Source organism: Crotalus tigris, unplaced genomic scaffold, assembly GCF_016545835.1.
Source record: "Crotalus tigris isolate CLP2741 ecotype Arizona unplaced genomic scaffold, ASM1654583v1 scf7180000018015.536803, whole genome shotgun sequence".
Classification (NCBI taxonomy): domain Eukaryota; kingdom Metazoa; phylum Chordata; class Lepidosauria; order Squamata; family Viperidae; genus Crotalus; species Crotalus tigris.
In genome coordinates, this window is record NW_024096777.1 from 164408 (window position 1) to 179224 (window position 14817).

The following is a 14817-nucleotide window of genomic DNA, read 5'->3' on the forward strand; positions in this document are numbered from 1 at the left end:
ATACATATACACATACATATATATATATATATACATATATATACATCCATACATGAGATAGAGATAGATAGATAGATAGATAGATAGATAGATAGATAGATAGATATTATAGTTATAGATATATACACACAGACACGCACATATATAAATATACAGATGCATACACACACCTATCTATATAAATATAGATATAGATTCATATACATGTATGCATACATACATACACACACACACACACATATATATACAGGTAGTCCTTGACTTATGACAGTTCATTTAGTGACTGTTCAAAGTTACAACGGCACTGAAAAAAGTGACTTATAACCCTTTTTCACAATTATGACCATTGCAGCATCCCCTTGGTCACATGAAATATATTTGGATGCTTGATTCATATTTATGACGGTTGCAGTGCCCTGGGAATAATGTGATCCCCTTTTGCAACCTTCTAACAAGCAAAGTCAATGGGGAAGCCACATTCACTTAACAACTGTGTTACTAATTCAACAACTGCAGTGATTCACTTAACAAATGTGGCAAGAAAATTCATTCACTTAACAAATTTTTCACTTAGCAACATACATTCTGGGCTCAGTTATGGTCGAAAGTTGAGGACCTGTGTGTGTGTGTGTGTGTGTGTGTGTGTGTACACGTGTATGTGTATGCATGTGTTTCAGATGAACCGACACAGAAACAAACAAAACCTGTTTCAGTGCTGAAAAGAAGAGAGAATGTGGGATAAAGACAGGTGTGGGGCCAATCCAGAAATAATGCAATGAATGTGGGTAGTGGTGTTTTAACTAGGTTTACTGTTGATTCAGATTATGAAAATTGGTTTTATATAAATACAGCACAATAGCATAGGTTTTTTTCATGTGTCAATTACAGTTATACATTTATTTCACCATAAACATCTTCATATTTTAAGACAAAAAGAGAACGTAACTGGGTTATTTTAAAGCCCTCTAACACTGTTACACCAAGCTAGAAGTCACTCTTTTTCAGCCTAGGAAGGAGGTAGTGGCAAATCACTTCTGAAAAACTTTTATTAGAAAACTGCAGTCTAGGCAGTGCACCAGGAGTCAATGCTGACTGAAGGTACAAAAACAGAATAACACTATATACTTTGAAATTGCTTTGCTTTGGGCTAAAACAGTGGTCATGCTGTCCTCAGATATGGATAAATGAAACTGAAAGAAACTGCACATGATGGGCTATGAAACAGTTAATTTGGAAAGTCACTAAAAGCAGCAGCAATCGGGAAATTAAAGGTTGTTTAGAATAAATTTGTGATGTATGCATAAATGAATGTGTAAATGTAAAGAATTCCCCCCCCCCCAAAAAAAACACTTGGATTTTTGAAATGCCCTCTTGCAAATGACATTTGCCTTTTCTTTCCACATCTTCTCCCTTTCAGAATAAGGACAAACACATTACTTCCTGTAGGTGACACAGTGACTTCTTCTGTGGGCAGTGTTCCCATTGCAGCTGCATAAGGTCTTCTAAAGTTCAACACATCAAACGCTTGCATTATTAGGCCAGGAAATCTTTTCTTTATTGTACTTTCAGCAGAACATATTTGCATTTCATCTGCATTAGATAAAAGTGCACATTTATCTGCTATTCTGCCACTTTGTAGGCTGAATCTTTAATATAATTTAAAAACAGTTCCTTGCAACATGAAATCCACTTTCCTGTAAAGCGCTTTGAACTGAGAATTATGTCAAGCTCTCACACTGAATTGTTCCCATAGAGAGGAAACAATTCAACCTGGAATGTGGTTTTTTATTGAAGCTAATTTAAAAAAAGTGATCTGCTTTATGTCACCATAGATCAAGTTTTATATTTTCAGATCCTCTCTAAGTGAACCTGATGTCTTCCCAATCATTCTTCTCCTTTATTGTCCAGTACCCATTTTAATTCCAAAAGCTGATTGACTGCTGAAGTTTTGTAAGTGCTTTTTTTGTGTGTTCCCCAGTACGTGTTCGTTAGGACTTGATATATAGCTGAACAGATTGAATGAGGCTTCTTTATTATTGCTTGTATTCATTTCTTCCTCATGAAATATCCAAATCACCTCCCGTTATTCAGTCAAATAAATTAAGGGATAAAATTTACAATCCTAAAATATGAGCAGTATTTTTAAAAATCTGACCAATACAGGTAGTTCTCAACTTACGACCACAACTGAACCCAAAGTTTATGTTGCCAAGGGACAAATTTGTTAAGTGAGTTTTGCCCCATTTTACAATTTTTCTTGCTACGTTTGTTAAGTGAATCACTGCAGTTGTCAAATAAATCTGGTTTCTCCATTGACTTTGCTTGTCAGAAAGTTGCAAATGGTGATCATATGATTCCAGGACACTCAACTGTCATAAACGTTTGTCAGTTGTCAAGCATCCAAATGTAAATCCATGTGACCATGGGGATGCTGTAATGATCATAAGTGTGAAAAATGGTCATACGTCACTTTTCAGTGCCGTTATAACTTCGAACAGTCACTAAGTGAACTGTGGTAAGTCAAGGATTATTTGTACTTGTATTTCAGTCTGTCCTTCTGCTGGGGTTCAGTAATTCAGCAGCAAGCAAGTTGTTCCAGTCCCATTTGCCATAACTAGTAGGTGGTAAGATTTTTACCTCAAGAATGCCAGACTTCCTGCTATTGCTCTAAATTCTGAAGGCTTGCCTCTTGCACGGAGTATAGAATTATTGAGTGGAAGTGTAGAAAAAAAATGTGTGTAATCACCTGATACAAAATCCTTGTTGAGAACAGGAATCTGTTATTCAAAAGATGGCCACTCAGCCTAGCTTAAATAGTCATTTAAGTAGAATCCAGTGCCAACCAAACAGAAGAGGTCGTACCATTAGGAAACTTTAGTTCTTATCTACAAGAGAAAAATCCCTTACTTTTCCTAGCTCAGAAGATATGCTCTGCCCTGCCAGTTTATTATCCAGAAAATACATTTTTCTTAACTTACTTGCATTCAATGTAATTGCATGTGATCAGGCTTTCTGTGAGTCCTTATTTGTTACATTGGACCATTAAGAGAATTTATAGATTCTGTTGGGATATTAACAGACTTGCTGAACTGTAATAGAGATTCCTCGTCTTTTGATATTCATCTTAAATACAGTTGGGCCCAGGAGTTCATGACTTACAGTATATGGCTCCCATGGGCTTGAGCACAAGTAATCATAGACCTAAACACACCTTGGCTCTTACATTTTCTTCAGAGCACATATTATGTGATCTGAATGTTGGGAACATTATCAACAAACTTTTAAGTGATCTTCCTGTCCAGATACATTGACTACCACCTGGGGGCTCCATAGGACAAATCTATTTGAATTTATCATGGGTCCAGCCAGCATTTGGGAGTTTCTCATCAATCTGACAGGTGAATTCATTGAAGACCTAATTTACTGTTGGCATCATAAAACAACTCAGGTCCTTTATAATATTACCTCTGAGCAGAATCTTTTAATTGATCAATCCCAGGTAGCTTTTTGGTTTACTAAGAACCTAAAAGAGTTGAATTGGCAAATATTATGCTTAGAGCACCGATGGAGAAAGTAAGTAAATCTGGCTCAACACATTTGAGCCTATTCCATGATGATAAGATGGGTAAAGTACTGTATAGTATTGTGCCAGTGAATTGTTCTACAGTCTGTTAGAAAAGTACCAGTATGAATAGCTTCACCTGATCACAGAGCAATTAGTTCAACATTTTGTTGACAAAGTCACCCAGATTTGCTTAAGTCTTCACTCTATATGAGCAGAGTATGAGATTGTGACTGGGGGATGCTTGTCAGGCACAAGCAACAAGATCCACGCATGTAGGATTCAAACTACACACTTTATTGTATTCTTCCTATAATACAAGAATTTTGCTTTCCCTTGGGAACAAATAAATAAGGTTCCATAGAGTTTGGGGGGAGATCAGTCCTGAATGTCTTGTGGCTGCACAGTGATTCAAGGTTAATTCTCTGGTGGAATGTTTGTCCAGGCCTTGCTAGACATATCCCAACAATTATCTTGTTTAGTTACCTGGAATTCCTTTTAGTCTATGACTTCCAATGAAGTGTATGGGGTGTTCTCTAAAGTTTCCTATGCCACCTGGTAGTTGAATCTCTGCTTCTCTTGGTTCTTTTGGGCATCTAGGGAAATAATATCTTGGATCAGGAAGATTATTACTGCCTTATTGGGAAAAGAGTCAGTGTGGTGTATTCTCTCTTTAGGAGATCTTCTATAGTTCTTCAGGTGTTCAATTGTTGTCCAGTTGCCAATCTTTCTTTTTAGAAGACAACTATTGAGATTGAAATTGGGAATTAATTAGAGCATCCTAGAAGAGTCTCTGGAGTTAAGGATAAAGTTCAGAGATAGCATGAATTGCACTAATAGATAACCTTTGCCAGAATGTGGATGCAAAATGTAGATTCATTTTGGTCTTTTTAGACCTGTCAGCAGCCTTGAATACCATCAAACATGGCATCATTCCAGGCTGCCCACAGTGCTGGGAATTTAGAGTAGCATATTGTGGTGGCTGCATTTCTTTCTCGAAGGATGCTTGTAGTTGGTGATGGTGGACTAGAAGATCTGGGCTTGATGGCTACTGTCCCTTTTCTCTGTAATATAACATTTATATTAAGCCTCTAGGAAAAGTCATTCAAAGATTTGGTGATTTGATCTTTATCAATATGCTGTTGATATCCAGCTGTATTCCAGGCCAGAATGGTGCCATTGAACTCCTGTTTTGATGCACGGGGGCTGTAAGAATTTGGATGGAAGAAACTAGGATTTAAACTGAATCCTAGTAACACAGAATTTTTGTTTGTTCATCTGAATTCACTGTCAGCTCCAGCAGTTTATCCTTTTAATAGAACAAAATTACCCCTAAAGAACAGGTTATTGGGGAGTCTCTTGGTTGAATGGCTCTTACGCGGGAACCTGGCTAGGCGTAGGGGTTGCTTTTATTCAATTTCAGATACAACACTAGTTAAAACTTACCTGGTAGTGGGGGAAGGGGTTGTGGCATCATGATTATAAAATTTATACTTTGGCAACGTTCCCAGCAAATTCCTTTTTGGTTTATTTGTTTATGAAAGTTTGATTCATCTTTCTGTATCAACAACAGAATTTTAATTATTCTGTATCAACAACAACAATTTTAATTATTTTTTTTCTTCCTGGCTTCTATGTAACACATAAATGGGTTCCATGCTTATGTGGAAGCCCCATCAGAATCTTCCAAGCCAAATTTGTTGTATATGCCTACAGGAACTAGTTTCTGCTTCTTCACAGTTCCTTTTCAGTTGCTGTAGTAACTTTGAGAATTTTCTCCATTAAGAGTTAACTAAATTATTCTTTTTAATTAGTTTTCCTTTTCTCTTTTTCTTTTCTGTCTAAAAATATTGGTGTTAATAGTAATAATGAAGATAGTGATAATTGATATTAAACCTGTGCCCCTAGAGATTGAGCTGGTGAAAGGCCTTCTTTTAACAAGGTGTAAACTTAGCAGCAAGTTATCATTATGAAAGGGTAATTTCTTTGCTTTCTCTGCCTGGGAGAGATTGATACTGCGAACCTCTAGATAACTGTCTATACTTCTCCAAAATGTGCAAATTAAATTCAAGGGAACCAGTCATTCAGTTTTTGTGCTCTAGTTTGGAAGAAACTACTTTTGGCAACCAAGATATCTGTATCAAGACCTTTAAGCTCAGTCTCTATTTGTGTTCTACACCATTGCTGCCCAATATGTTCTGCACAGGACCTGATGCAGATGTTGATATCTGCTGCAGCCCACTACCAGGCCTTCAGCCATTCAAAATTGGGCCATGGAAGTGGCGGGTGAGCAGAACCATCATCCCCCCCCCCCGCTGGTCTGCAAAGCCGGAAAGATTGGGGAACTCTGGTTTAAAATATTAATAAATATTTATTCAATAAATAAATATTCATAAAATGCAAATATCAGGGAGATAGTAAATTACTGCAATATATTTCAAGACAATTGTTTCTAGGATGCTATCAAAACATGAGGTTCCATGGGCTTACAATGGGTTACAAATCTTTATTTATAAAGGTACATTTCAACAGTCTATTTCATGCTCTTAACTAATTTGATGGTAAGTTATATTTGTTTATTGATTGCTGAACTGCCAATAAAGGTGTGAGCCTCTAAAGGTTCTCTTTAAGAGGCATTTAGAAGGATCTTAAACCTTGAGGAAAGATGATATGACCCTCTACAATCACAAAAATCAAAATAAATTAAACATGTCTTATAAGCCATGGGAAGATTCTAGGTAAGCAGTCATTCAAAGTATCAGAATCTCTTCAGTCAACAGGGAAGAGATTAAAATAACATTAAAGCTTAAGGGTGTGTTGGGTACCATATTTCTTAGAAGAAGATGTCTGTAGTCCTATAATCTACCTGGAAAGCCTTTGATTTTTAAAAAAGACAATTCTTCCGAAGACAACACTCTTTGATATCTAAAACCTGCCAAATGCTACATTTCACTTTATTTTTGCCTACTGTGGCTAGTTCTTTCCCTTCATTATTGTACTTCAATACTGTTGTCTTCAGTGTGAAATATCTTAAAGTAATGAATTCTAATTATTAATGGGCCTTTAGTTTTAAACAAATCCAACTGCTGTTAAATAGAATTTTTCAATATACAGAATATAGTATATTATGCAGAGTATCACAAGTCTGACACACATTTGCTGCCCATAATCTTATTGAGATCAATATAGCTTTTTTCTGCTTTTAAACAAAATACAGGACAAGCACCATTTGTGGGAGTCTACTATCCAGGTTCCATATCTGGAAAGATGTGTTTATAGGGATGAAACCAAGTGCATTCCAAGTCATAAATTGATTGACTTATGGTGACCACACAGGTAAAGCAAGATGTATATCCAAGCCACAACTTTGGGGGTCAGGTTCTTTGAGACAGGCTAGAAAAAAGTGTGATATTAGCTATGGACAGGTGGAATGTTGTGTTTTACAATCTGCCTTGGAAGTCAGGGTCTTATACAGTATATACTTACTGAAGGTCTGTCTTCATTCCAGCCCAGACAGTCGTAATTATCTCTAAGGTCAGACATCTCTTCTGAAACCTCTCACTCTTTCTTTTCTTAGCCAATTATATAGACACAAAATGATACTATCATTATTTATGTTCCAACTTTGAACATGCTTCTGCATGATTAGATTCTCCTGCTCCAGACTCTTGCTCTTCTCTACCTACAATAAACAACACTTAATTCTCCATTTGGTTATATAACTTACACCATTGTTTTTTGATGTTGTCTCTCTCCATCCCAAATTGCACTTTTATAATGGTAGGAACAGGACTCGATCAACATTGGCACTGCTGTAAAGAGAACACCTCCATCTTTCTGCAGACTATTTAATAATTCAAATTGCTTTGGTTTTGTTTGAACAGGCTATTTAAGCAGATAAATTTATTGAGAAAGGAGATCACAACATTTTTATTCACTTTTGGTGCATTTATATTCAGTTGCTGTATATTTACAAAAGAGCATTGAACTCCTCATTTACTGAATTAACACTGCATATCTTTTGTATAGGAGAAAGCTAATCTAGTTATTGAGCCTATACTGGAAAAAAAAAACTATAGAACTAATACATACAGATCAATAGCACAACATAAGATTTCATTCATAAATAATCCTGTATATTTTGAATTGTACATACATATAATGATAATTCTGATTTGCCATTACTTTACTACCATATTCTACCATCTTGGAGATTGTAATACATTGTATGAATTATTTCTCTCCAAATATTAACAGTCATCAGCTGGTCACCATTTTGCAGCCAGATTTCTGATAAAAGTCACCTTGGGTTATAAATTGGGTACTTCCATGTTTTGGGATACAATCTCTGTGTGTCTCTTTCATACACATACACATATACATATATTTTAATAATCTAAGGAAATCTAAAATTTGGGAATTGTAATCTATTTGGCAAATTGAAGACAGATAATTGAGATGCAAAGAAACTTTGAAATGTATGTAGTCTTTATGAATGCATGTTTCCCAGTCAAATGTAATGAATATAATTATTTAACATCACTGGCTTGTTTGTTTATCTATTTGAGATATATCTTGAGATATATTGTCTCAAGAAAAACAAAAAAAACCTGAAAATCAATAGTTAGAATAAAATAATAATAAAAAGAGCTATGTATAAATATTTGTAGAGCTGGAAAACAAGTACTGTTAATAAACTAAATTTGCATTATTATATTTATAATAGGAAATTCAGCATGTTTTGTTTTATAACAATTGTATAGCTGTCTATACTTCCTAACTTGCCTGGAGTGCCCATTAAAAAATTCCTAATATCACTTAATGCTATTTTATTTTGTAATATCTCAGTATTCATTTAAAAGACATTTAAATTTCACCACATTTAATATATTTATTATTTAATCAAAGATCTTTAGAATTCATTATATATGTGAATAGCTGGTGCTTTAATTTTATAGCAAGTAATGTTAGAACAGAAAGAAGCATTGTTATTTTATAGCAAGTAATGATAAATACGCTATTATTTTATACCCATTTAGAAGACTTAATAAAAAAGCAAATACTGTAACTTGGCACACATCATTTCCCATTGTCCAAATACAAGTTTTTTATTATTATTGCTTGAACATCAGCCAGATGTTTAGGCTGGATTTGGCAATTTTATCTTCCTATCAACTCTTTTCCAAGCCCTGAATAGGGAGATGTTTCAAACTGCCGGCCCGCGTCATACCAAAACCGCACCCAGCCCATTGCCGGCAATGGAAAAAAAGTCACACTATATCATGACATGGGATGTGACATTGCAAGTTTGACACTCCTGTTGTAGACAGACACTGGTGTAGTAACTTTGCAATATTTCAGGCAGAGATGTCTCAGGTTACTTATTATGCTTGGTTCATCATATATGTTCTGATAGAGAATTCAAGGAGTTTTGAGCAGTTCCTCTCCAAGTATGGTATGACTTGTGGCTTTTTTAGGTAAAGAAGCAATTTCACATGAGTTGGAACACTTCACAATTACCCCTTGGCAAGTTTTGAATTATATATAGAAATTGATTACATAGATAGGATTTGTCTCTTCCTACAATTGACAAATTACTGGTACCTTCTGCATTCAAAAGCTGTGGATTGAACTTCTGAGTGACAGTTTATTCTTAAATCTTCTGAATTGTATATGTAGGAACATATGTGATTACAGAGATTCTCTGTGCAAGTCAAGGAATAATAGTATTGTCCTGCTTATCGCTGAATATTTGATACTGAGAAATATGCTGTTCTTGTGAGTAGAGTGCTGCATATTTATCATGATATGTGGATATTGATATTCTTTTTCCCCTTGACTTTGTTTAATCACTTGTTAAAACTTAAGCAACCATTACTGGATACTCAAATGATAAATTCCGTACTTTAATTGATAATTTTGTCCATGCTGAACCATTACTTGATTTATAACTAGAAATATTATAAACATCATGGTTTCTTATTTATTTAGTCTTTTTAAAAGCTAAAAAGGCTTGAAGATTATAACTTTTTGTGGATGAAAGTTTTTTAAGCCTTCAAATAAGTTTGGTTGTCCTTTCCTGCATGTGTTCCAGCTGTTCTCTGTTCTTTTTGGAAGGTAATATTCAGAACTTAATTCTTATCCAGGGGTGTTGCAGTTCTAGTCTGAGGATTGTTGCTTTGTTCGTTTGTACAAAAGTTATACTAGTGATTTTATTTTCAGCAACTTTCCAACATGGACTTTGCCTTTTTTTTTTTTTTTGCAGCATCTAGATATTTTATCAAAATATGTCCAACCCCCAGATCACTAGTCAGTAATGATAGGGCCACAGTGAAATTAAAATTCTGTGTCCCAAATAGCATTTCTTTCTATTCTAGCATTTTTTTCAACCTTGACAATTTTAAATTGGGTGGACTTCTGTTCCCAGAAATCCCCAATAAATATGCTGGTTGGAAAATTCTGGGAGTTGAGGTCTACATAGCTTAAAGTTGCCAAGGTAGAGAAACACTGCTTTTATTCCATTAAACAGAATTTTTAGTTTTACTCCTTGTATTTTTCCTTTTTAGATGAGTTGTTCTGACAGTATTAATATTATACAAGTAAGCTGTACTAATAACCTTGGCCATCCTACTGTCACATTTTTCTTCTCAATCAACTATAGTCTGCTATTAAAAAAATGATAGTGCAGATGCCTGGGAGATCTTACTCATTGCACTCTTCTGTTGTAGGAGCAATTTGTTTAGTCTTGTTTTCTGTTTTTTTAAACAAGTTCTGTATACTGATTTGTACATGAAGTTGCATTACAAAAACAAAACATTGTAATGTGCAAGAATGCTTTGCTATGCTATCTGATCTGAAAACAGCTAATATAAACCAGGTGTCCATGTGTGCTGAGGATGCACATAGGATGCATTATTTCGGCTCTTCCCTTTGCTTTTTGGGGATCCTTCATAAATACAGGTTCTGTGCAGGGAAACTGTTTTTTTACATTTTGTTTATATCTATTTCAAAACAAGTTATAAAATCCAACTGAAATTCTGCTTTGCAGATAATCAGATAGCAATCTTTATAGAAACCAGTCAGCAATATTTGTATAGTTTATCACTGGTTGAGAATAAAGAAATGTTCTATTGGTATTTTTGTTTATTTATTCAAACAAATCAGAAGCATTATGGCAGCAAGAAGTTAATTTAACCATGAAAAGGTTACTTCTTTGGCTTTATTACATGTCATTTATAATAATGAAACATGAAAGGATTTTAATTTGTAATAGGATAATCAGTCATGGCTAATCATGATTTATGACAACACTGTTGTTCTGTATTATTTTACTGAGAGTTGAAATGGAAGATTTTAAAGCTGAAGATCAAGATGACAATATAAAGGGAATCAAACCATTTGTTTGAAGGGAAAAGTTAACATTCTTCCTGAGAGTTTAATATATTTCTATAAGCATCGTTAAAATTAACTTGAATTGTTATTGCAATTTTAAATGATAAATTAGCCTTACTACCACTTTAATACCAATGCAGTTACATAGTAAATGGCACCTAATAGAACTTGCAATGTATATATATTACAGTTGTTTAATTACAATTATATCACACTGGCTTAAACAAATTTTCTGCCTAGACTGGAATTATGTCTTCTCATAGCAGTCACCGAATACTAATAGACAATAGACATTTTATTTTTAGCTAAAGCTTGTTTCACTCTGCCTGCTTACTCAAACGATAACACCGCTTTAGGAAAGCCAGAAGCCATATATTGTAAATCATGTATACAGTATAAGCTTGGAACTATGTAACTGTAATATTTTAAATCATTTAAATTAACTCTTGACTTAAATTGTGAAAAAACTGGTATCACAATTAAATGCATGCTTATACCTGAATAGAAGATCAGCAGTCCTTACTTTGCTTACAGTCTTAGTAAAAGGCATACTTTTCAGTGATGATGTGATGAAACGCATCAGCTAGAATGACCCACTGCTTTAGCTCAGCCAGCAAATGAAGGGGTGGGGAAAGAGAAGGGTCTGTTGCTACAGTGGTGATATCACACACCATTGCTAACATGTGGTTGGCTATTTTATGTTTCAGATCACTGCTTGTAGTGGAACACAAAGAAACTGCAGAGACTTCCGCATCCTTCAGTGAGAAGAAAGAAACCAACAGAGCAAGATTAAAACTGGCTTGTTTCTGGTGGTGTGTTTGTACAAAAGCTGCCTGGGGAGGGGGGGTGGAGAGCAGAAAAGAAGGAAACGTCCCTGATATTTAACAAGCTGTGAAATGAAGCACTGCTGCTTCTCCTGCTAAGCTTCAGATTCCAAGGTTCATCTGCTATTCATCGTGCTTAATATACATGTTTCTGCACCGTGCATTTAGAAGATCCCAGAAAGGAATTCAAAACGGCTGCGGGGGAAAAGCCACCAAACATGCCTACAGAAACACTACAGACAGGTAGCATGGTCAAACCTGTCAATCCTGCCATCACTTTCACTTCAGCTGTTCCTCTCCGCATTTTAAACAAAGGACCTGATTATTTTCGCAGGCAAACGGAGCCTAATCCAAAAAGACTTAGCGCCGTGGAGAGGCTGGAAGCTGACAAGGCAAAATATGTGAAAAGCCAAGAAGTCATCAACGCCAAACAAGAACCTGTGAAGCCAGCAGTGCTTCCAAAGCCGCCAGTGTGCCCTGCAGCTAAGCGAGCCTTGGGCAGCCCTACCTTGAAAGTATTTAGCAACAATGCAAAGACTGAGAGTGGTGTCCAGAGAGAGAACCTGAAGTTGGAAATTTTGAAGAATATTATAAACAGTTCAGAGGGCTCCAGTTCAGGTTCAGGTCACAAACACAGTTCGCGAAATTGGCCTCCCCACAAATCTGACACAGGAGACTTAAATCGTCACTCATTTGCAGAATCCCTAAAGGTTTATCCCACCCAAAGTTCTAACAGTCCTCAAGAAAGCAGCTCCAGTGTGAGTAGAAGGCTACTGGAACAATCGGCAGAATCTTTCTTGCATGTTTCACATAGTTCCTCAGACATTAGGAAAGTATCCAGTGGTAAACCTTTAAAAGCAATACCCTGCAGTAGTTCAGCTCCACCTCTGCCTCCAAAACCCAAAATTGCAACCATCACTATGTTGAAATCACCAGAGATGGACTCAGTGGAATCCACTTGTGGAGTAAGCAGACGACCTTCCCTTCAACGGTCGAAGTCGGACTTAAGTGATAGATACTTTAGAGTCGATGCAGACGTTGAAAGGTTCTTTAACTACTGTGGACTTGATCCTGAAGAGCTTGAAAATCTTGGAATGGAAAATTTTGCAAGGGCTAACTCTGACATTATCTCTCTCAACTTTCGCAGTGCAAGTATGATCAGTTCAGACTGTGAACAGTCTCAGGATAGCAACAGTGACCTTAGGAATGATGACAGTGCCAATGACCGTGTGCCATATGGTATTTCTGCAATAGAAAGAAATGCCAGAATCATCAAGTGGTTATACAGCATCAAACAAGCTAGGGAGTCACAGAAAGTGTCCCATGTGTGAGTGAATGTTGGAGAGGGGAGGGGGGAGGCAAAGAAAGACTAATTTGTGTATATTCAGTTGTGAAGGGTTGTGAAGTCTACTTGAAGTCTTAATACACTTCTCAGATCTCTTTTTATGTTCCTTGTTGTGCAATGTTTTCAAGTTGCATGCCTGTCAACATGTGAACTGACCTGGCTTCTACTTGAATAATAACTAGCTACAGAGCCTGGCTGAGCATACACACATTATCTGCCAAAGGTTTAAGACCAGAATCTAAATAGGGCTTTTGTTATTCAATAAATTGTTTACATTAAATGGTAATATGGTTTCTTTATAATAGATTGTAGTCTCTTGACGTTTTTTTTAAATATATATATATATATATATTTGGCCACTTTTGATGTTTTAAGCACAACTTAATTTGCTTAAGAAAGGAAAGGGGGAAACATTTCATAAATAAGGTTATCATAAACCTTAGCTAGAACTGCATAGTAGTTTGTGGAAAAATGGATCAGATGAACTTTCTGTTACCTACAATGTATAATTCATCTTATTTCATTTTTTTTTCTTTTCAAGCTATGTTCCATGGTTTTCTGTTTTAATATTCTAACCAGAGACCCCTTCATAAACACATTCTTCCTATGGTCTTTTTCCATATACTATAAGTAGCTAGGAAAGTGTTTCAAACTTTTTAAACTACTATTGTGGATTATGATGAAAAAAAGATCTGTCATATCTTAGTTTCCCTAATAAAGGGCAATTTGGTTTTGTTGTTGTTGTTTTGGAAAGTAACTAGATAGTGAATAATAAAAATGATGATGATGCCTTTAAAGGAAGGTTCCTTGTCTTAAACTTTTGACAGGAGTTGTTAAATCCTGTTTGCTTATCTTGAATGCCTTTAAATAGACAAAGCACATCATGATTACAAGCTCCTGCTGCTGACTACATTTTTGTAGACCTGTTTGAGCATTTCATGAATAGAAAATGGAAATACACAGCCATAGCAGTGTAAGAACTTCTTACCCAAAAATTAAACACACAATTTAGCTGAACTATATCTGAGAAAGTGTCATTATGTTGTCTTAACTATGTTATATCTTAAGGCTGTGGAAGTTTGTTACAGCTCTAGGAACTGTAGAAACATGACAGTATGTAGCTTTATTTTTGGTTGTCCCTTATTCCTGTCCCTCCAGTGTTCAGTGCTGCACGTCAATCTTTTTTTTTTTTTTTTACAAACTTGTGTCTTCCCAATGGTTTAACTGTCACATCAATGTGGCAGTTGTGGTGCATAGCAGAGAAGTTAAAAGTGCAGTGGTCTATTTCATTATTATTATTACTATTCTTATTATTCATGCTTTGAAGTACTTTGCAGCACTATATACTTCGTCAGCTAATAGGAAACTTTTTAATGTGTAAATGCTGTAAGACTTTGTATATATTTCAGTTGTTACGAGATCTTTAAGAAAAGTGTTATGCTAATAAATAGCTATTGTTGCAGCAACTGCTCATGTGTTTTTCTATTCCTTTTAATTTGTGATGCAGTAATGGAGAGATAAAAGTTAAGGACTAAAATAAAATTACTGATTCAACATAGGATGAAATAGGATATTACAGAGAGATGCTGTTGTATGTATAGACAACAAATGGGAAGATTAATTATGGGAAGAAAGCTAACTTCTTTGGGATTCCCTTTCCCTTATCATGTAAGGTAGAAAACAGATAATAAATA

General features: G+C 35.5%; 1 protein-coding gene across 4 annotated transcripts in view; it reads left to right on the forward strand.

Annotated features, from left to right (window-relative positions):
- Window positions 1-14577, forward strand: part of FAM110B (family with sequence similarity 110 member B) — an 83103-nt gene extending 68526 nt beyond the window's left edge. For all 4 annotated transcript variants that reach the window (XM_039346570.1, XM_039346572.1, XM_039346571.1 and 1 more), the window contains exon 2: window positions 11662-14577. In XM_039346570.1, the coding sequence (XP_039202504.1) occupies window positions 11997-13109 (1113 nt within the window). In that variant the 5' untranslated portion in view covers window positions 11662-11996 and the 3' untranslated portion in view covers window positions 13110-14577. The remainder of the gene's footprint in view (window positions 1-11661) is intronic.
- Window positions 14578-14817: the final 240 nt, after the last annotated feature.